The sequence below is a fragment of the Zosterops lateralis genome (assembly GCF_965231275.1).
Source record: "Zosterops lateralis genome assembly, chromosome: 29".
Taxonomy (NCBI): Eukaryota; Metazoa; Chordata; class Aves; order Passeriformes; family Zosteropidae; genus Zosterops; species Zosterops lateralis.
Genome location: NC_139789.1, coordinates 3,085,548 through 3,108,180, shown reverse-complemented (window position 1 = coordinate 3,108,180; position 22,633 = coordinate 3,085,548). Strand labels below are relative to the sequence as shown.

The 22,633-nt window shown below is 51.1% G+C and overlaps 2 protein-coding genes across 8 annotated transcripts in view; one reads left to right on the top strand and one right to left on the bottom strand.

Moving 5' to 3' along the window:
• PTBP1 (polypyrimidine tract binding protein 1) overlaps positions 1 to 3,528 on the bottom strand; it is a 27,830-nt gene extending 24,302 nt beyond the window's left edge. For 2 of the 3 annotated variants that reach the window (XM_083879738.1, XM_083879739.1), the window contains exon 1: positions 3,418 to 3,528. In XM_083879738.1, the coding sequence (XP_083735864.1) occupies positions 3,418 to 3,425 (8 nt within the window). In that variant the 5' untranslated portion in view covers positions 3,426 to 3,528. The remainder of the gene's footprint in view (positions 1 to 3,417) is intronic. The other variant, XM_083879740.1, reaches the window with a different exon arrangement.
• Positions 1,760 to 22,633, top strand: LOC310920044 (uncharacterized protein). 5 transcript variants are annotated; one of them, XM_083879735.1, is made up of 5 exons: positions 1,760 to 2,823; positions 12,389 to 12,469; positions 18,127 to 18,211; positions 18,406 to 19,564; positions 21,073 to 22,633. In XM_083879735.1, the coding sequence occupies exons 3-5, from the start codon at positions 18,209 to 18,211 to the stop codon at positions 21,924 to 21,926; spliced, it is 2,016 nt and encodes a 671-aa protein (XP_083735861.1). In that variant the 5' UTR covers positions 1,760 to 2,823; positions 12,389 to 12,469; positions 18,127 to 18,208; the 3' UTR covers positions 21,927 to 22,633. The 5 variants fall into 5 exon arrangements, 4 of the variants coding, with proteins under 4 accessions (XP_083735861.1, XP_083735863.1, XP_083735860.1 ...); XM_083879734.1 differs by lacking the exon at positions 1,760 to 2,823 and adding an exon at positions 3,924 to 4,064; XM_083879737.1 differs by lacking the exon at positions 18,127 to 18,211.

Below are 22,633 nucleotides of genomic sequence, written 5' to 3'. Positions count from 1 at the left end.
AAACCAGAGCTCCAGTGGACCAAGGAGCAGAGCCCTGCTGTGTCCCAGCAAAACAGAGCCAGGGCTCACAGCAGCCCTCACGCCACGCCAGCTCTGCCAGAGCAGGGCCAGACTAACAGACAGCCCAGAGGTCCAGGCAATCCCAGCCTGGGGTACACCCTACACAGGATTTCTCTATCAACTCTACAAAAAAGCAGTTATTAAACTCTACCTTAGACACTTAAACCTCCTAAAATGAAGACTTTTTGATTAGCTAAGATGAAAAATAGCACCAGTTGTACTCTTAAGTGATACACACCACATCCCGTCAGCACTGAGCTCTCTACACCACAACACACACCTCCTTACAGCAATACCCATCCATGCAGTCAGAATGGCTTGCCCACAGCCTGGCATGTTGGATCCAGGTGATCTTCCAGAGCCTTAGAGCACCTCCATGTTACTGTTTCATGGGAGTGCTCCAGACAGCTTAAGAATTCAGTTAGACCCTTGCACTGGTAATTGCATTTTTTTTTTTTTTTTTTTTTTTGTAATAAATTCCAACCCCCTGTAAAGCAGAAACACGAAACGGAGAGCAGAAATAACTCCTTCAGACTGCCATGGACACTGCCCTGCCTGGTTCAACGCCCCTCCAAGAGCTGCCCATAATTCCAGAGCACAGGACACAGCAGTGGCCAGCTGACTGACCTGCAGCAGCTCCACAGAGCAGGACACACAGCACGTAGGGCAGCCCTTCTAGAATCAGCAGTAAGAAACCTGAAGTCTTCAAGAACAACTCTACACAGTGATTTAATACGAAGAAACTTGCATTTACTAGCTCTTGCTTGCCTCCCCTCCTACAACAATTCATAACTTGCACCGAACTCTTGTCCGATCTTGTCAGGCCGCTCGAGTGTCCCCAGCTCCACAAACCAACCACAGCCCCAGCAGGAGCCAGCTCAGCTCCTCGCACTTCCTCTTCCCCCCAACCTGCCGTGTCATCATAACCCAGCGCTCTGCAGCTGGAGCCACAGCCTGGTCCAAGGGCTGCTGCGGGAAGCCACGCGATAGCTCCGTGTTTTCCAGGGAAGTCCTGGGAGAAGGGCCGTGTCTGACACACTCCGCGGGCCCGGCGCTGCTCACCCGCCGGGCAGATGGGTTGGCTGCACTCGAGGGTCAGCTCTAATGAACTAATGAAACCCATCTGCACGGAGCACTTCAAGGAACCAGCATCCCTAAACACAGCGCGCATTCCACAGCTAACACATAAACACTAATCCAGGCATTTCCAGAACCTTAAAAAAAAAAAAAAAAAGCTACTGCCAACAAAGCACAATAAGAACAGGGAATGCCCCACATTTCCCAAACTCTCCAACTTACCCCAGAGCAGTTTCTCCCACTTCCTGTTCCTCCTGTGGGCCTCTCACACAGGAAATGTTTTACATAAAGTGCCTTAGCAGGGGATGGCATTTAGAAGTATCCAACAGGAAGAGACATTTTATTTGCCAAGAACTATCGATTCCTGGGATATTGTTGTAGCCCACTTGATAACACATTTCACAGGAAACAAGCTTCAACACTATTTCAGAATTTTTATTCAAGAAACGTGCAATGTATTTCCAGTTCACACACTCCCTTGGTAAATTATCCCAAGCTTCCTTCTCCTGTCCTGCACATCAGCCTTCGGGAGGAGATTAAAACTTTTCCCAGTTCCGAAATAAGTGACAAAAAAGCCCTTCAAAAAATTATTTTTCCCGTGGAAAAATGGGATAATTCCTATGCAATAAGGGGAAAAATTAAGCAGCACCAGTAAAACCTCCAGGTCATTTTCCAAAGCAGGATTGCTCATACAGACTCCTCACATGTTTTAACAAAGCAACTTATTCAAAGGGGATCATTCGGGCACAGCTCAGGATCATTTTTTGGAGAAGGAGATGGGAGCAGCCTTCAGCCAGGGGCCACTTGCTGCCAACTCGGCAAGAACCTAAAACCATTTTCCGAAGCAGCTTTTGAAGTTTCAGCAGGAGACACTTTCACGGGGCAAACAGATCCTGCACCGGGATCTCCAAGAGACGAGGGGTAACCGAGTCTCATGTGTTACACTACAACTTCTATATTCAAACAGCAACTACTTTAACATGCCCAGAACATCCGCCTTCTCTGGAACTACAGCTGATAACAAACTGATTTTTGCCTCTAGAACGTGTGATCTCATGTGCTGAGAATTTATTTGGTTTCGCTTTTTTTTTTTTTTTTTTTTTTTTTAATAGTATCATTCAACACGACGAGCAACTGGTTAAAAGCAGCAGAGCAATCCCGGACTGCAAAAAGTGTAAGATAAAGGATTTTTATGGGTTTGAAGATGAAAACAACACTGAGACGCCACCTTTTCAGCGTGTAAAAAAGCCCAGACATGTGACTACGCCCAGACCAGTGTTCTGAGGCAGAAAGCGAGAAGGCACTAATTTGGGCTTCCCGTACTTACGACTCTGGGAAAACAAACTGCTTACTCGGAGGCCTTTAGAAATATTTTAACTACTGCGCGCTAGAAGAAACAAAAAACCACATCACTAAAAAAAAAGCCCCACGGCAGGCAGGAGAAAAGAAGCACAGAGAACTCGTTTTCGAGAGAGATCCTCTGATAAAACACCCGCTTTAGAGCGAACTCTGCCGCAGAGAGGCCCCGCCGGGCGGTGGTTAAAGAGGAATCGACGCTGCTCAAGATAAAAGTTGCGCTCTGGAAACTCCCCGAGTCCCAGCGTGCGGAGGGAAGTTTTATTTTCCAGAGTTGCGCGGGACAAACGGGAGCGGGGCCGGGCCCACAGCCGTACCTGCGGCGCTCAGGTGAGGCGGCGATAAAGCCCTACCCGCCCTCCTCCCGCCTGCGAAACTTGGGCGAGCAAAAACTGGTCACAAAAGGAATCCAGCGAGAGCCCCCCCCGCCCCCGCCCGCGGAAGCGCCAGACAATGGGAGGGAGCGCGGCCGTGAATCACCGCCCGCCACCCCGCCAGGTGCGCCCGCCCCGCCCGCTCCGCCCCCGCGGGGCCGCGCCCGCGCCCCCCGCCCTCCCCCGCGGCGCTCCGGGACCGCCGCCCCCCGCCGTGTCCCCGTGAGCCCCCCAGACCGGGAGCCCCGGAGCTCTCCTCGGCCGGGACCCCCGGGCTCTCCCAGCCGGGACCGGCGGTGCGGAGCGCACGCGGGGCCGGTTCGCACGAGGCGGCGCGCTGGGCCCGCCCCGCTTCCCCCGCCGCCCGCGGGGAGAGCTCCGGGAAAGGGCGGGGGGCGACCCCACATGAGACCCCCCCGCCCGCGCCCGCGGGCCCCCCACAGGTATCGCTCCAGCCCCGGCGCGGGTCCTCAACCCGGGAGCTCCCGCACCACAGGAAGGGCCCGGCGGCACTGCCCGCGGCCCCGGAGCGGCGCCGGGCGGGACTCACCCGTCCATTGCACACGGAGACGACCCGTCGGGAGCGGAGTGGAGGCGCCGCAATAGCGGGACGAGCGAGACCGCTCCGTGTTATAGACTCACAAAATGGCGGCGCCGCCCGGCCCGCCTCGCCCGCGCCGGCACTCCATTGGCCGGCGGAGCTGTCACCCTGATGGGGGCTGGGACCACCCGCCTCCCGGGGTTGGCGCCCTGGCGCCCCGCGCGAAGCCGATTGGCCGCGGGCCGGATAGGGGGCGGGGCGAGTCGGCGCTGCGCGGCGCCATTCGGTAGGCGGAGGGAGGCGGTGGGGAGGAGCCATCTTCAGAGCGGGAAGGAGGCCGGGATGATGCCCAGAGCCGCCATCTTGATTGGGGGCAGGGCATGGGAGGCACGGCGTTGGGCGCCATCTTGGGTACGGGCAAGGGGGTCCCCCGCGTGCACGTTGCACGGCCCGGGCCGAGGGGCGGCCATGTTGGGGGCGGGCAGGGAGGGCGCGCGCCGCCGCCATCCCGGGCCAGGGCCGTCCGCCCGCGCTGCGCTCCGGGGGCCGCGCAGGGCCCAGGGGCTTGATTGAGGTACAGGACGGAGTGTGTGTAATCGCAGTTAATGTCTTAAGGAGAAAGATTACCAGAGAGTGAGAGAGGGAGATCTTGTGAGGTAAGGCGTTAAACGTACCTGCCCGTCTGTGGCTCAGGTACCGTTGTGACATGTTGCCGCCCCAGCCCAGCTCAAGGGCCGCTTCAGTGCGAAATTAGATCGGCTTGTCTCACTCTTAAAGCCGGTCATTGCCTGTAGGTCCCACTTCTGCAGGGATTCATTTATATTCCAGGGATTTGGGGCTTGTCAAGCCTCTGGAACATTTACTTTTCATGTGCTGGGCCAACTCGGATGAATTTCACCCGACTGCGGTGGCTTTTTGTGAGATCCTCCTGTGGCTCCCGCAGGGTGACCAGGGCCGGTGTGGGGTCTGTCCCCATCCCCGACCCTCGGGCACAGCTGGATCCTCCCCACCACCGCTCCATGGAGAGCCACTGCTGCCGTGGATGAAACACTCTGTTTAAATGCAGTATTTGCTCACTGGGAGTTCCAGTGAATTCCAGTGAACGGGCAGTTGCCCGTTTTCTGAGCCTCACTTGCCATACGCCACAGGGATTAATTGGCCAGTTTTTAGGTAAGTTCTGCCTTCAGACAGGCTCCTCTCCCCTGCCAGATTTCCCACCCACGGCATTTCTGTGAATATATTTGGCAGTTCTGCCAAAGTACTTCTACTTGTAAAACACCAACACCCAGGCCGTGTATGTCAGGGCTCAGAAAATAAATTTAAAAATAAGAGTGCAAATGAAACTTGGAGTGTTCTCCCTAGGCAGTGTTTTCTGCTTCATGTCAGGTAACTCTGGCAGGTACAAACATGCATTTTGCCTTCTCGTGTCTCTCTCAAGTGCACACTTGACGTGTGAGTAGGGAGGAGAAAAAGTTAAAAGGGAAGTGGTCTGTTTTCTCCCAAACCCGTGTTGCTGTGCCAGGTTCTCTTGTCAGAGCTCTAATTTCTCACTGGGGCAGTGCTCAGGGGTTTCAGTGGCCAGGATCAGACATCAGCTGCCTGCCTCACTCTTGTCACCCTCTGGGAAATGCAGGAGCTTCCCTTGGCCTTACATCTTTCCAGGAGCTGGGAACTCTGAATCCTGAATCTTTGGGTTACTGGGCTTCCAGTTAGGCCCCTGTGGAATTTAAAACCGAGGAAAAGCAGAAAAGCCTGTTCGGACCTATTGCTGAAGGCAACTAAACTCATCTGATACCACGTAATTTACTGGCTCCTGCATATGAAAGGCTCAACTGCTGCCTCAGATTTACAACTTCAGTGAGGCAAAGAATGGGAAAATGATGGGATTACCGATCCACTGTAGCTGAGGGCCAGAGAGATAAAGTGATGTGATCAAAGAGAGCAGGAATTTAGCTGCCAACAGGAGCTCCCTGCACTCCCTTGAATTGTGCCTGGTTTAAGGTGTAATTCCTATGAAGGTGTTTCTTTCATAAATAAGGAATTCCTTGATGGTAGAGGGTGTTGTGGAGACAGAATCCTCCCCCCCCTCCAGTTTTTTTTTAATTTTTTTTTTTTCCCAATATGGGGTATTTCTGTACCCTAAGGAAGAATACCCTGAACACCCCAGAAAGATTGAAACTGGCCAGGACAGGGTCTGATTTTCTAGTAGCTGCTGAGTTTATAGTGTGTGCAGGTATTCCAGGTGCTTTTCAGGCATCTTTGGCAGAGCAAACAGGTAAATGCCACCACAGGATTCCTGATTTCCAACGGCCTTTCCTTTGCAGGTGTGGTCTGACTTTAAAGGCTCTTTAAGGTTTGTGCAATCTCACCCTGATATTCCACAGTTCTTGCAGAAACGATGATTGTGCAACATTTTATCAGCCATTTTCCTGCAGCAGGAACAGAATTTTTTAGACAGCATCTGCTCAGGTACTATGGGACTGCAATTGACCAGTAACCCTATTGTGGTTTTCTCTGGGCCAAAGGGGAAAATGCTTTTAAGAACAAGATTGCACTTGATAGGAAAACACAGCAGGGAGCAGGACCAGCCCCTGTGTGTCCTTGTGTTTGTTTTGAAAAACAAACCCAGATGAAAATGACCATATGAAATTTAAAAAAAAAAAAAAAAAAAAAAAAAAAAAAAGAGGAGGGCAAAGGGAAAAAAATGAATCAGCTTCTTTTGTATGATCCTACAGCAGCGTCCCACGGCCCACCCTGGTCCTTGCTCTGGTTCCTCTGGCCGGGAAAGACTCTGGGGCACACCCATTTTATTCCCTTTTTGAGCCCTTCCTGCGTCTGTTATCTCTTGGCATTTAATTCGCCAGCAGGGAAGAAAAACTATCTGAAACAAAACTGACCCTTTCCTGCCTGTTCCTTTTGTATTGTTACACAGCTCCACAGCCTGTGTGGGGTCACGGACGCTTCTCTTCACAACCGTGTCCTTCACAAACTGGCAAAACTCTTCCCCTTCTCCTTCCTCTTCCACCCAGCGTTTCTGACAGCAGTTAGAAAACCAGAACCCTCCTAAACAGGGGCCCAGTTCATGAACCCAAACCCCTGGGCACAGTGGTGCATGCTGGATACTGCTGACAGTGACAGTTGTTTTCCTGGAAGTTCCTCTCCTGCCCCGTTATTCCCAGCAAGGCCCTAAACTAAGGAACTCTCATGGATAACTTGCTGCCACCTAATCCCAAAAAAAAAAAAAAACCCCAGGGGGCAGGAGGTGTCTCCAATCCTTCTGCTTTTCTCTGTGGCTTTTATTTATTTTCAACCCCTCTCAGCGAACACGGCGGTTTTATTTTCAAAGCCTTATTGGCAGCTTCAGCAGCATCTCACGGTGCCAGAACATTCTTCTGTGCGTCGTTCAGGATGCCACATCACCGCTCTGGGAATGGTTAGTGCGGGGCGGGCGAGGAATCCGAGCAGGAGCACAATCCCTGCAGGGTTTGTCAGTCCAGCAGACACATCTGGCCTTGACCCACGGCCTCCCCTCCTCGGGCCTGAGAGAAGGGACCAGGAGAGGGACCCAAAGTGCCTCTGCAGCTGGGGTGGTTGGAGGAGGAGGGGTGGAGGAGCTGGTTGTGATAGTTCCAGGATTTGGGAGAGGTGCAGCTCGTACCTGCACACATGTGGCTTTCAGAGCAGGACACAACAGGAGTGAGGGGAGTGTTTCTTCCATTGATCCACGAGAGTTTGGCAGTGTGGAGTACTATCAAAGAGTGTTCTGACTGGTAGTTGATAAATAAATGGGTTTGGAATTGAGCTCAATGTGCTGTCAGTAATAAAAAGAAGTGTTCTTGGAGACTGGTTTTTACAAGGGGGAATGACTCCATGATTTCTGTGATTTCTAACCTGTGTATGGGCTCCCTGAGTGCATTGTCTGTAACAGCTCTGCCAGCACAGCAACGTGAGGCCTCCTGTGCAGGGCCAGAGCTGAGCAGGTGAGAAACACTGTGCAAGGCAGGAGAGCTGCACCTGAGCATGGTTTGTGTTGCCATTGCACACCCTGAGTTCCCCCTTTGACAGCTGAGTGTATTTCATGCTGCAAGCATCTCTATGAACTTCAGTTTTAAGGTAGAATCACAAGAGCTCACATTTTACATATTTCCCTTTTTTTTAATCTACGACACAAGAGACTTCTCTGTATTTCTGCAGTTCCCCGTCCATGTTGTTTCAGCACTTCCCTGTCCCCACGGCTCCTCCCGATGCTCTGGGGTGACTCATTTCCTGTGTGGGACGAACCAGCCATTTCCTGGCTGTTCAACACGGGACTTTTTTCCCCTCCTAGTCAGGGTTGGAGTGGTGAAGATTAAGCTATGGTTTGACGAATCTGTGGTTTGATTAGTCTGTAGTCTGATTATATCCCCTGCAACTTGTTGCAGAGCCGCTGCTCTTCCTCAGAAATCACCTTTCAGCATCTGAGGCTCATGGCTGCCCCTGCTCTTCTGGGCCCCAGGGTCCTTGTTTTGGACTCTGACATTAAATTAATCACTCTAACATTGATCACTCTAACCAGCTCTAACAGTGCCATCCTTCCAGTCGCTGCAAACCAGATCTTCTCTTTAGTCAACCAATTTCAGCTCATAATAAACAAGATTTTTAGAAAGCACCACAAGCCAAAGCCACTGATCTCACAGCACAGATCAAAGCCAGAACTTTTCATTTATCCTCTAAAAGTGCTGGCAAAGTTGCTTACTGTCATTTGAGAAATCCAGATAATACCTCTGCTTTAGACACAAGCTATCAGAAGGCTGAGTTGGTTCCTGTATTGATTATGTTATCAGCATTCCAGTTCTTCCTTCCAACCTGTGCTCCCAATTTCCTGAGACACTTTTTATTCCTATCCCATGCTGTGACTAACTTGCAGACAGCTCTTGGAGCTCAGACATTGCCTGGCCATTGGAATGCCAGCCTGAGGTGTGACAGAACTTTCGAGCAGCTTTTTACTGCTGGATTTTTAATTATTCTTTCAATCTTACTTGAACACTTGGACTCATCAGCCTGCCATAGACCTGGAATGTTGGGGAAGAAACCCCCACACAGTAGGGATGCTTCCTCTGGAGTCTGAATGGAGCACATGTGGAGGGCTGAGCCCTGAATAATTCATACCTGTAATGATTTATTCATGCCCAAAGCTGGATACCTCCCCTGACTTTCCATTATCTCAAAGAGAAGGCGGGTTCCAATTCCATTCCCCTGTCCCCAGCCCCGCCAGCTCCTGTGCTGGACTCAGAGCAGGGGAGCCAATATCTCTGCTCAACACAAACAGGCAACTCCTGCCCTTCAGTGCCACAGCCGTGGCCTCTGACACCCAAACTGAAATGTAGGGACAGGTCCTTACACATTTTTCAGAAAGGACAGTGGGTAAGCAAGCAGATAGAGCTCTTTCTCAGGGATACACAGGGAAAGTGAGACCGAGGTCATGATGGTTGCATGACAAAAGGTCACTTTCTGAGCATGGAAAACAGGCCTTGACTTGGTGATGTGACACCATCGAGCTGAGCTCGCTCTCCACCAGAAGTTACAGATTCTGACACAGTTGATGCCACATTGCAGGATGCTTTTCTGCCCTTCCAGAAACCTTGCAGGAAAGCCTGGACAAAGAGAGCAGTAGCTCAGGCTCATCTTTCCTGCCTCCTGTGTGCTCTCAGAAAATACCATCAGGAGAGGTTTACAGGGCCAGGCTCTGAGTTCCTGACCTGGGTGAGGATTCTGCAAGACATTCAAATTCCGTCTGTCTAGAAAGGCTGAAAGATGATCCCGTGTTTCAGAGAGTCTCCAGACCCCCAGGCAGCACTGCTCCTCACTGGCTGGTGTGAAATTTCCTAATTGTTTAACCTGCAATCCTGACTTTTTTTTGTCCTTGAAACAGGCTCTGCATCAGCATAATTAAAAATGTCAAAGAGGCTTGAGAACCTCTCCAAGTTGCTAAAAATGAATGTGAATTTCCTCCCTGCAGCCTCACTCAGTCTCTCCCTTGCTCTGGCCTCAGCTTTCTGAGTGCTTGGTTCCAGCCCCTCAGCATAGTTTGCATTCCACTGCCAAGAATGAACATTTATTTATACAAACAACCCTCCTTCCAAGCACATCTCCTGCTATCCCAGGGCAGGGAAGTAAACACCATTTCTTGTCTGTCCATAGCTCAAGCTCTGCATTTCCTTCTTGCTTTAGTCAGGGGCTTGTTTGCAGGGAGGGCTGTGTGCCATTCTGTTCCCTCCCTGTGCCCAGCAATGGCCTGGGAAGCTCCTTCACTTCCTTAAAATGATTTGATTTTGTGACTCTCTTAAGGATAATGCCAATTTCCTGATCAGCCTCTCGAGGGTGCTCGCCGGCTCAGCAACAATTTCCAGAGCTGGAGCCTGCGGGGCTCTGCAGGCCTTTGAGAATACTCAGCCCCCCAGATCTGCTTCTCTCCCAGCACACCATAACCTGGTGTTCCCAGTCTGTTACTGAGCCACTGTGCTGTTCTGGTTCTCCCAGTGGTGCTGGTGGCACCGTGGTGGAGCTCAGAGGGGGCTGGAACAGCAGCTCCCAGACGAGCAGTGCCCCAGGGCTGAGGGGAGGCAGGTGCAGCTCATGTATTATTGCTGCAGGTCTCCATCTCTCACCTGCCAGGCTCTGTGATTGTCCCTGAAACCTTAGCTCTGCCCCTCTGTCCACAGGTGTCTCCTGTTGCATCTGCCATTTGAATGGATATGGCACAGATGCCAGACGATTCCAGACAGGAGAATGTCACAGTCTGAGCACAGGTCATTTAAATGAAAAAGGGCCCTGACAGAGACAGGCACCTGCAGACCATCTAGAGATGCTCTCTTGTGTGTGGAGCCTGCTTGCTGCTTGCTCCTTGCTCTGAACATGGGATTTTACAGGTAGAAATTGCAGCAATATTTGAAGAAGTGTCCACAGTATAAGGGGAGGTGTGTGTGTCCCCAGGGCACACAGATCACACAGGCATGGTGCCCCCACCTCAGGCACACGGATCACACTGGTGTGTACAGCCCAGTCCTGCCCATGTGTTCCTCCATGTTTGTGTCTGCAGCCCCTAATCCGTGCTGTGTTTCCCCTGGAGCTGAGGGGGACACGAGACACTCCAAAGGCAGAAGGAGCAAGAGGACAGGAGGGATTGCCCAAATCCTGCTCCACCCCCTCCCCAAATCCTGTGTTTTGGTGCCACACATGGCAGCTAGAGCCTGCAGCTTGTTTCCACACGGAGTCAAGAACAAAGATGCCCAAACACAGACGGCTCAGAGAGGACAGGGACAGCCATGCTCTGTGCCCGCCGTGAGCCCCATTGTCATCCCGGCCAAGAACGACATCATTTCCCCAGGGCTGCAGCTCTATTAAACACAAAGCTCCAAATTATTTCCTACTTGGATCAAAGATGTGTTTGTTCCAGTGGCACTTAAGTTTAAAAGGCAGTGCTGGGGATGAATGAGACCTTCCCAGAGGCAGCTGCTGAGGCTCAATTGGTTTGTCAGTGGTGTAGTTATGTTGTGGGCATCTCGTGGTTGCTGGCCCGTATGTTCCTGAAGGATGCTGTGCAGTGGAACAGTTCAGGGAAGCCTTGCTCTATGGATAAGGGGCTTTTGCTTTCGTGGTGTGAAGGTTTGCTCATGCTTCAGATGGTGAAAGTGTTCAGGAATCTCACATTCTGATTTCAGACCCAAAGCCAAAGCACTCTGGATCAAACTGGGTGGAAGTGTGTGAGGACACACAATGGCCTATGTGTGCAGAACCATGGAATTGGGGGTTTGATTGTAGTTTGGGATCTGGATGAGGAACCTGCTCCATAAATGCCATCTCCTGGTACAGCAGATGCTCCCTGTGACAGACAGGAGGTGAAGGAAGCCCTTTGGAGTATGAAATTAAGCATTAAAAGAACATGAAGGCAGGAACATGCAGCATGTGAAGTCAAGGAGAACTGAGAACACTGGCGATGTCAAAGGAACAAAAGAAACTCAATATCCTTCAGAAGTTTAAATATTTAATTGGTGAGCTCTCTGATACCAGGGCAGTGAGTGTGGCAGATGATGACAGGAGCCCATGCAAGGGGTGTCTCATGGGGCCCCAGCATCCCCAAAACACAGGCACAGGGGCTCTTAGTGTGCAGAACCATCAGTGCTGTGTGCAGCTCCCTGCTCTGCACCACAGCATTGGATTCCTGGTTTTGGGTAAAACCAGCATCACCACGGCCTAAAAGAGACTCCCACTGCCTGGCAGCAGGTCTGGAAGTTGGGGATATATCACTCCTGGCTCCCTCCTGTGCAGGTACTGCCTGCACCTTCAGCCAGAGGAGCATTTCCATGAGTTTACTCACTCTCCCTGTGGAACTAAATTCCCTCCAGAGGGGCAGTTCAGCTTCATTTTCTTACTTGAAGGTCAGGGCTCAAAAATGCATGACAATACTTTATTTATTGAGAAAGTACTTCATTCCATGCTGCAAGATGACAAGTTGCTTCTGCAGCAGGTGGAAGTCAGTTCTCAGAATCCTTCCCTCAGGGACATTTTCAGCTGAGAACTCCAAATCCAAACCACCCATTGGCTCTGGTTTCTCTGGAATCTCTTGAGTGGAGTTGCCTGGTTTGCTCCTCCTCATACTCTGTGCAGGGTGTTACAGCTGCAGCTCTCCTGGATCCAAGGCCAAGTGTGTGTTTCTTGTCCAAAGGATCATCCAGCTGTGGAGTTTTCATCCCTAAGGCTCTCAGCTCTGGTGTCAAGGAGTGGGGGACAGCAATGGGGAGCCACTCTCCAGATCCTGCTGGTCCTGGCTGCTGTCCCAGGCTGCCGTCCCAGGCTGCCACTCAGAGCCCCACAAAGCTGAGGGCTCTGAGCTCCCAGGGCAGAGAGCTTTGCTCATGGCTTCCATCCCACCCCAGGCAGGGATTGGCAGGTTGCTTTGAGTTCCCTTTCCTGACAAACACCTGTCTCCCCTCTCTCCTAGGCTGCCCTGTGCCCTGGATGAGATCCTGTCCTTGGGCAGTGCCGTGCTCTGTGGAAGGCTGCCTGCCTGACCTTGGAGCAGGTAAGGGAGACAGTGGCACATCAAAACAAGGACAGGGTAGAAAATTGATCAGGAGCCAAAGGTGGGAGCCTGCAAGTCTCACAGATGGCATCACCAGGGAGCATAAACCAATGCATTTGCCTGTGGCCAAAATCCTGGGGTGCCGCTTAGGTGGATGTTTTGTGAGGGACAAGAACTTGGGCCTCCTTTTGTGCTCCCCACGCCAGAGATCCAGCAGGGACTGGAACAAGCCACCCCACAGCCAGGGAACTTCCCTGCCCCTGCAAGATATTTTGTTACCAACAGTGTTTTTTCCTGCCCCCAGGAGCCATTTCCCATCACGTCCCAGCAAACCTCTGTAAATACCTGGGGTGCAGAAGTGAACGTGAGCATTTGCCTGGTGCTAGGGAGACTGAGTCCTGCACCCCAGGCCGAGTCACCTCAGTTTCAGGGCGTTAGACAGAGATGGGAAGGAGCTGAGGTATCAGTCACTAAAGATGGTCTGTATTGTAAAAGAAGTAGGTTACCATGTCCCATGGTGAACAATTACATCTAATTACAAGTCACAGATCCACCATAAATACTATTTAATAACAAATTGCTGCCACACTCCAGCCAGGATGTGCTGGGGGAACAGGTGAGCTCTGGTCTGTGGGCAGTGGGACAAGAGGGGAGAGGGTCTGGCTCAGCTCAGGGAGGGGCAGTGCCAGGCCCCAAAACTGGGCTGAAACGCTGAGTGCTGTGTCCTGTTCCCTCAGTGGTGTGTGGGTTTGGGTTGGATCGGATTGGTTCGGTTCAGTTTAGCAGATGGTTGACGAAACACCTCGTGTCACACGACGATTTTAGTTAAACTTTAAAAGGCTGCTCAGAAACGTTAAAAAAACCACAATAAACGCCTTGACAATTAAATGAACCAGGATTGCGCCCTCCCCTCGCCGGCCCCAGCTGTTCGCTTTGGCTCTTTGGTACCGGTGGAGCAGCACGGACCGAGCCCGGCCCGGAGACTCCCTTCTCTCGGCTCCCCTGCGGTGCTGCGGGACCCGGGTTGGGGCGAGCCCCGGGGGCCGAGCTCCCCCTGCCGGTCCCGGCGCCGAGCGCCCTCTGCCGGTCCCGGAGCCGAGCTCCCCCTGCCGGTACCGGGCGGCTCCGGCCGCGGGGAGCAGGAACAAAAGGGTTCCCGTTCCCCGTCGTTCCCGGGTGATTCGCCAGCCCGGCGCGCTCAAACGGGCAGAACCGGGAGGGCCAAAGGTGCTCGTGCAGAGGGAGGTACCGGAGCCACCCGGTGCCCGGCGCTTGGCGACAAGCCCCGAGAGCAGCGAGTGAAGCAGCGATGCTCCTGCAGGGGCCTTCCGGGCCCGGGGCGAGGGGACAGATCATTGTCACACCAACAGCGGTGGGGGACACGGTCAGTGGCCACGGCTGGGCTGTGCTGGTAATGTCTCTGTGCATTTCTGTCCCAGCTTGCACATGGAATCGTGGGGCCGGTCCCCCCAGCTGTCCCCAGGGCACTGGCACAGGTGTGAGGTGCCCCCAGACTCCACCTTGACACTGTGTCAGTGGTACTGCAGCATTTCCTGCTCAAGTCGCTGATTTGGCCGTTGCTGATTTCAGCTTTCCAACTTCCTCCTGGGAAATACAACACAAGCTCCTAATAATAGAAGTTCACGGTTTCCAATTCATTTTTTCCTTCACTCAGGCTGGTTTGGTGGCTGATCCCTGTTTGGTGGCCCAGGCAGTGCTGTGCCAGCTGCCCGTGGCTTTTATTAGCACTTTTCAGAGGCCTTGATTTAGTGCTTAGAGTTACATCCCAGGCCAGTGGCTCCGGAACGCAGCCCCTCAGGAGCAGAGATAATTAGAGCTCAGGGAAAAAGTGATGTCCGGGTCTTTGAACAAAAAAGGTCTTGTTTAAGGAATGTGGTGCTGGAGGCCAGCGTTTGCCAGCAGAGTCTGTCTCCTGCTTGGAGCCAATGCCTGCAGTCAGATCCTGCCCTCTGCAGACACTCCGGGTGGGATTTTCTGGGAGCATCTCTCAAAATGGAGGCATGGTGCCCTGTAGCAAGTACGGGATGTATCCTGGGAGTTGTATTTTTGCAAGCAGGGCAGGAGGGGTTGGTGGAAGGATGTGGGGAAGCAGGAAGGGAGCTGAAGAGGTGCTCAGAAGTTTCTTGTACAGAGCAGATGAGGAGGGAAACAAACAATGCGGAGAACAGGAAAAGCAATGTGCTAGGAAATTATGGACCCACCCCCCGGGCTCCTGCTAAGGAGGATGGGACAAGCTCCATGATTTCTGGCATCCATGAGCTGCAGCTGCTCCACTCAGCTCCCGTCCTGCAGCCAGATATGTTTGAGTGCAGCTTCAGCCCTTCCTGCCCTGACACAGCCCTGGCAGTGCCCCCATGCTCTGGCAATGCCCCCACGTGTGTTTGGGGGCTATCCCAGGTCCCCTCACCTCCAGAGAGGGTTTCCCAAGGGAGAAGGGAAGGGGGCAGGAGTCAAGTTTAAGCACTGCTGGTCTGTATCCTGTTGTTTTCTGCCAGGATTGTTGCAGTTTCCTGCACTGTCTTATCTGGAGCAGGGAAGCCAGTGCTCTCCAATTCTCTGGCTCCGTGTGTGTGCCAGGTTCTAATCTGCAAAACAGGCGTTGGAGCCCGTGAGAGGAACCAGCCAGGGCTGTCACAGGGCAATGGGACAAGGACAGAGGGAGCAAAGGGCTTTTAGTGCCTCGAAATTAGTGTCTTTATGTAGTGTTCCTGTTTGCACAAGGCTGTGTCTGTTTTACGGGTTCAGACCTTCAGCACACCTGGGAGGGAGAGAGAGGAAGATCCCAGTGGTGACATTCTCAAGTGACTGTGTCTGACCTTATAGGAGGATAAATCTCAGAAACTGCTGATTTTTCTTTCCCCCACACCAAGGACTCAAATGACACACATAAAGTCTTAAAACCAAAAAAAGCATTTCTGTGTTTCAGTCAGCCCAAAGTTCAGTCTCCCCTGAAGGGCTGGAGACTCCTGTGAAATTAGCTGGCCACATTTTCTGGAATACAGAGGTAAAATCAGCACCCACAGCACTGAGGCTTGGAAAGCTGTGCAGAGAAGGCCAAACCTTGTAGATAAAAAAAAAAAAAAAAAAAAAAAAAAAAAAAAAAAAAAAAAAAAAGAAACAAACACTTTTTTTTTCCACGAGTGAGCCTGAGTTCACCTAACTGCAGGTTTTAGCAGTAGACTGAATTCCCTGTGGATGTAGAAAAAATTAAAATCCTTTACTGTACAGCTCTGGAATGTCCTGTTTTCCTGCAGAAAGGTGTGGGTCCTGTACACAGTGTCCATTATCAGATGGGAGCCTCTCCTTGAAAGAGGATTAACCCACAACATCACTCCCAGCCACATAGACACTGAATCAGGCACAAGGCTCCAAAACAAACCTCAGCCCCAAACTCTAAGCCCAGACCCTTTCCCACTGGGATCCCAGAGTTGCTGGGAGCAGGTAAAAACTGTGGCAACAATCAAGATGGGTTTTTATTATTCAAAGGGAAGGCACATATGCCAGTTCAGCCTTTGGGGGAAGGACAGTGGTCATTTTTCTCACTCAACTGTGACTGCAAATCCAGACTGATTCCATTTACCATTCCTTTGAGGGAATCTCAGCTGCTGGATGTCTGAGGGCCACAGCAGCCTTAGGGGTCTGTAGCTGAGCACCAGAGCCTGTGCTGGGAACTAAATAGCAAGAGAAAAAAAAGGCTTTTCTTTCCAAGAGATCAGGAAGAGGAAGACATGTGCCTGGAGATAAGGAAAGATAAAAGCATTCCATTTGCAGAGGTTTGTGATAGGGATCAAGATGTTCATCTGCCAAGTCAGTAATTTTGTGGCCATATGACCATGTGGAGCTTCCGTTCGTGTTACCTTTTCCCACACTGAGTGAAGGCACCAGATTGTTGGTATGGAAGTTCCTTTGAGTCTGTCTGAGTGGCTCAGCCCTTTCGGGGAATTGCACAGGCTGAACTCGAAGATAAAACTCACTTTTACTTCAGGAGGGAAAATGGTTCTTCCCCAAATTTATGTTCAGCTTGTAGGGGCTCAGTGGGAACAGGCTGTGAGCTCCCTGGCCTGGGGGAGTGAGAACAGGTCAAACACCTCTGGGGAGAAGCTTGAGCAGAGCCTGTTTTCTGTAAGGGGTCAGGGCAGCTGAAATGGCCTTTGGAGGTGACTCCCTGCCCTCTTTGCTGGGATTCGTCAGGAGTGAGCTCACAGGAGCAGTAGATCCCATACAAGGCCTTGATTAACATCACGAGCTCAGATTGCATTTGCTGCTTCCAAAAAGGCTTTTATTGTCTGATTTTTTTGTCAAAGCAGCAGCAGATTTCAGTAAAAAATTCTCAGTAAATCCCGCCTTTGCACATTCCACACCCTGGCACATGCAACAGCCAAGCATTCGGGCTAAAATTATCTGTGCTATCATTAGGAAGGAACATATGGATTGATGGAGCCTAAGTGCAGAAGGGAGCTGTGCTGCTGAAAGGAGCAGTTCCTCTGCCCCCTGGTCAGCTGGCACTTGTGGGAGGTGTCATCTCTCTTTGGGCAGGAGAGCTGGTGTGTTGGGCTGGTGCAGGATGGGCACTGAGGGCACTGGACATGCAGGGCATTGGGCACTGAGGGCACTGGGCACAGCACTGCCCTGGGGCCAGCACTCCTGTGGCACAGCCATCCCTGCCCCTGCTCTGCTGGCTTCACCCTCAGTCTAACTACCAGATTCCTGAGATAAATCCCTGTGGCAGGCACCGTGTTCATGGATTACAGAGCAGCCCTAGAGCTGTCAGTTGGGGTGGGCTTCTCCCGTGTTCCCCAGCTCTCTGGGAGAGCAGGAGTCCTGGGCTGGAGCTCAGGGCCTGCTCAGGGCGTGCTCAGGTGTGCTTTCAGCAACACACCAGCCAGGGCCTGTTCTCCCCGAGAGCTGTGTTCTATGTAGGGCAGAACTGCTCAAAAGAACTGCTCAAAGAACCACTTTAGACAAGGCTCCCGTGCCCAGCATTTTCAGCCTTGCCTCTTTTACCACCACTGATTGCAAAGCTTTTAATTAATCATGGACTGAGATGTGTATGGTGTCAGCAATGGCTGCACAGGCTCCTGGTGCTGAGGGCATGTTCATGTGTTCCCTGTGACACAGAAACAGGGTTCACTTCCAGGCTGTTGCATGGAGCCTTCTGAACAGATGGGAGAATTTCAGATTTAGTCTGTAATATAAATACAAGTTGCATGTGCAAGTCCTTCAGTTGGGAAACTGCCTCTTGTTACTGTTTGCAAAGTCAGAGAATGTCAGGCTGAACCAGCCTCACTGTTCCTGTTTCTCTCTCTGCAGTTCAGCACTTGGAGACACAGAGCTTGCCAACCCCAGAGCACTGAAGGAATGGCTTGCAGAGTTCAGTTTGTAAAATTCTATTTTCAGTGTTTATATTCAGTTTCCGTTTCGTTGGTGTTGCAGAGGCTGATCCTACAAATATTTACCCCAGTCAGGTTTTGTGTGTAGAGTTCCTGGAAGTGCAATGGGAGCTCAGCCCAGGGAAGTCACAGGCCTGCAGTGGGCACAGCATGGAAAAATTCAGTTGCATCTTCTGGTCAGGGTTTTATATATCTACATATACACATATCCATGTATATAGCACACACGTGTGATGATCATTTCAGGTTCTGAGTGAGAAAGGCCATTCAAAGAGTCACTTACTGATCCCCACCTGAGAGAAGGCTCAGTGAGACAGAAAGCAGCAGCATGGTGAGTATTCTGTTATGGCATAAATGATAGCACAGACAGGAAAGAATGCACAAACTGATTTTTAAAAGGAGTCCTGAGATGAAACTGTAGCCCGTCTACAATTGCTGCACTGTTGGGGAGGGATGGAAACAGCCCCAGGACTGCTCTTGTCTGCACATCGTCTCTCACTCACGTTCTCTCCAACATCTTTACAGAGTGAAAGTGCCAGAGATGGAGGGGGCAGTTCCCTTCTTTTGGATCTCTCCAAACTTGTGTACTGGGCACACGCTCATGGGACCATATGCAACCAGATCCCAACCCTGGAATTTATTCAGGACATGGATTTCCTGAGCAGCAACAATGCTGGGATGTGGATGTGTGAATTAGGACATACCTATTACTGGCCTTGTGGGAAATTAAACTACAGAGGTGAAGAAGATACTAAGGCTGTAGGAAAGATCAAGAGGAGCCTGTCTTCTGAGTCCTTGGCAAGGGAATCCAGCTTTGATGAAAAGAGGCTCAAGCTGAGCCCATCATTTTTTGAGATGGGTCAAGCAGATTCTGGGAGCACAGGGTCATCTGGTGGATCCCAAGGGGTCACTGAGCAGAAGGCTTACAGTGCCTACACAAGGAATAACAAGCTTGAGGGGAATCAAGATACCAGGAAACCCATAACATCATTCTTTGTAACAGAGCAGCACGTCTCAATGTCTGGTAGTAGAGTCCAAACTGGTGAACAGGACGTGAAGTCTGCAAATTACAAAGACTTACACATCATCTGTTGTGAAGAGCACTGTGAGGTAGATGAAGACAACCAAGGAGACATAATCAGCCAGGATAATGTGTCAGAGCCATCTTCTGAGGAGCTGCAGATGCTCCACTGCCAGAATATGGCATTGCACCAGCCAACAGCCTCCCAAAGAGCTGCCTTTGCCCCCGGAGCAAGGCCACCCGTACCCCCTGCCTACATTCTGCAGGCTTCTGTCAGTGAGTCAGAGGACTCAAGCAGGAACATCCTGAGGCTGGGTCCTTTCAGTGCTGCAGGGCCCATGGCTGAAACTTCCAGAGCAAGGACCCCCCCAGGGCCAGCAGCACCAAAGGTATGTTTCAAACCCCTTTCTGTTCCCAGAACTGAAGCCAAGGCCCAGCTTGAATCACAGCCCTCGGAGACATTCTTTGAATTCCAAACCACTTCTGATGTTCAGCAACATCTCCAGCTGAGCTCTCCAGAGCATGGCACACTGGGAATGGGCTCCAGTGGGGATGGTGCTGAGAACATGGGTGAGGACAGCAACACATCAGGATCCGAGCAGACACCTTGTTCTTCACCCTTGCAGAGTCCAGAGAGCCATCCACCTGCAGCCTCAAATGGAGGTAAGACAGCCTGGAGTTCTGCAGGGGTGTGGGGGTGTTCTATTAATCACTTTCCCAAAATATCCAAGGAGGGCGAGTTCACATCACTGCCAAGGTCTGTACTGCAGCATCTAAGTAAATCTCTTGGATTTGGGGCACTTCTGTTTCTGCTCAAGGGCACTATAAAGCTTCCTGCATAAAGGAATTGGTACTTCTATAAGGAATGCCCTTCTCTTGGGTACCTAAAGGTGTTATTGGCTGTGCCCCAGCCCCAACATCCCAGTTTGAATACTTTGGTCTTCCATTTTACCCAACATTCCCACACAGTATGTTGGCCATACTTGAGAGAGTCCCTGTGGGAAACTGGAGCCAGAGCAGGGAACTCAGGTCTCAAGAGAAGGAAACGAGGAAGTAACACAGAGAAATTTTGGCTGCACGAAAGCCAGTGGCAAAACTTCCCAGTGCTGGCAGTGTGTCACTGACAGAGTGTCAGTCCTGCATAGGAAATGCAGGACTCCACACATTGCTTTCAAGAATGAAGGTTTTCATATGTGCTGTCCTGCAACACAGGGGCCTGGGCATGTCCTTGCAAAGGGCAGAAGTTGTTGAGGCAGCATTTGGGGTTTGCCTGGGATGTACTTAAAGCACCAGTGCTGGTCTCAAAAAGGCTTAGGGGTTGTTCTTTGTAGAGCCATAAGGACACCAACTGCCACAACTGGGGATTGGGAGCAGTATTTTACTGTTTTCATAACTGACATCATGTGTCATCTGAAGGGACTGGGAATTCTTCTGGGAATGTCTGTGCAGTAGCTGTTTCTGCCAAGGTAACTGGCTCATGGCTCAGAGGAGGCCTCAGCGTTACTGATTCATGAGCTGTTCCTCTCTGCACCTGGAGCAGTGAGTACAAACCAGGCCAAAACCCCAAACCAGTGGGACAACCATCAATCTTTCAGGATGACAATTAAGCCTGTAAAAAAGAACCTGGTGCAAAAAGGGGAATCTCTAGATGTTGGCTCATGAGCCCTTTTCCATCACCCTGGACGAGTCACAGGCGAGCAGATGGAGCTTTCCAGCAATCCAAAGAATTCATTTCTCATGCTACATCGAACTAGGTAGATGTGGTATTGCCATGGCAACTTGAGAGAGAGCCCAACTGGAATCCTGGCAATCCTTTAAACAAAATCATAGTACACTTTTTACTCACCTGTTTGTTCTCCCTCACCATCCATGGTTCATGGTGTTATTTCACAGTGAGAGGGAAATTTCCCTGAATGGCAGTAAGCAGGGCCAGCTGCCAAGGGAGAGGGAGCAGGAAGGACCCTGACTTTCCCTGGAGAGCTGGGCACTGTTGGGTTGTGCTGGCTTGTGGAGAACACAAATGTGACCCACAGTTCTGGGGGAAGGCAGTTGGAAGAGTCCTGTACTCTCTGAATAGCTTCCAGAAGGCAGGTAGACATTATCCTGTATCTCCTTGTTTTACTGGTCTTTATTGATTCTTGCTGTCCACAAAGCTGTGTCTTGTCTTTTAGATCTGCCAAAGAAGAAGGAGAAAAGGGTAAGGTATGCTGCTGGAGTGATAAAAGTGTTCAAAGAGTGGCTGAAGTTGCACCACCCCTCCAAGACACGCAAGATCCACGCGCTGCCTCCTGAAGACCTTGACCATTACCAGGTCTCATTCTTCATCTCTGCCAAGAGACAGAATGGCATGGACTTTTCTGCCAATACCTTAAACTTCTTCCGGCACAACATCAACCGATACCTCAAGGACCACAACTACCAGTACAATATATTGAAAGGGCCACAGTTCAGGGCCTCTCAGGAAGCCTACAAAGTAAAGCATTGGTACCTGCTCCAAAAGAAGGAGGAAAAGGAGGAGAAAGAGTGGAGTCTTGTGGAGAACCTGACAGATAAGGATGTGGAAAACCTTGTTAAGAAGGGAATTTTAACCAAGACACACCCTCAGGGCTTGCTGCACCTCATGCTCACCAACCTAATTAGAGGGTTTGGGGTACGCACCCACCACCAGGCCCACCAGCTGCACTGGGGACAGGTGGTCCTAAGGAAGACCAAAGAAGAGGTGGAGTACTTGGAGTGGAAGGATGATCTGAGCCCTGGGGAAAACGAAGGGCTAAACCCATGTCTCTTTGCCAAGCCTGAGGATCCAGATAACTGCCCAGTCGCCAGTTACAAGCAGTATGCCAGTAAGAGGCCGCCAGACATGCTGAATGACAACCACCCTCTTTACCTGTCTCCCAAGTCACTGTGCTCTGTCTGGGACAAAGTGTGGTACAGCAGGAAGGCACTGCCAAGAGCCAAAATTGACAAAATTATGAAAGTTATTACCCAGGACATCAAAGGAGCCATAAGGAACACCAGGAAATAGGGCTGTCCCTTCAGCTTTGCACCTTCAGCCACTTCAAGGCTGTTCTGAAAGAGAAATCTGTCGCATTATTTGGTGTAGGTTGAGAACAAACATCCTTCTGCTGGGCTTCACCTTGGCACTGAAGGTACCTATACAGATCTGCAGCGCCTTGGCTTTCAGGGAAGTTCTTTTGTTGTTGTTTCTATTACTGGAATTGATAATTCAGTGAGTTAATGAGGATCTTCAGTTTCACATTTGCTAAACAAGTTAATGTTCTACTGCACGGTCAGTGCTGTTAGAAATGAGCAGTGCTGATACAAAGAGGGCTTAGGGGTGGCAGAGCCTGGCCAGGAGCATCAGCTGCACACACATTTTGAGGGTGACATCCCACACAGCTCAGCCTGGGACACAGACCCGCAGGGAAGGATGAGCAACATGAGGAGAGCAATGACGCTGCCAATCCCAACCTTGCAGGAGCGCTTCTGACAAGGTTCAGGTCACTTCCCTTAGGGAAAGATTCATAGATTGAAGAAGTTGTGGCTGTTTAAAGATGTTATTTTAAAAGTCTGACAATGTTGAAAGGTTTTATGGTAAGTGGTTTCCCTGGAATGCAAACAGCTCCACAAAGGCACTGGGAGGTGTGTTCAGCTCTGCTCAGCTGCCCCAGCACTGTTTAGTGCCTGTTACAGCTCAGTCAGGTTTTTGGTTGCACTGTTAACAAAGCCAAA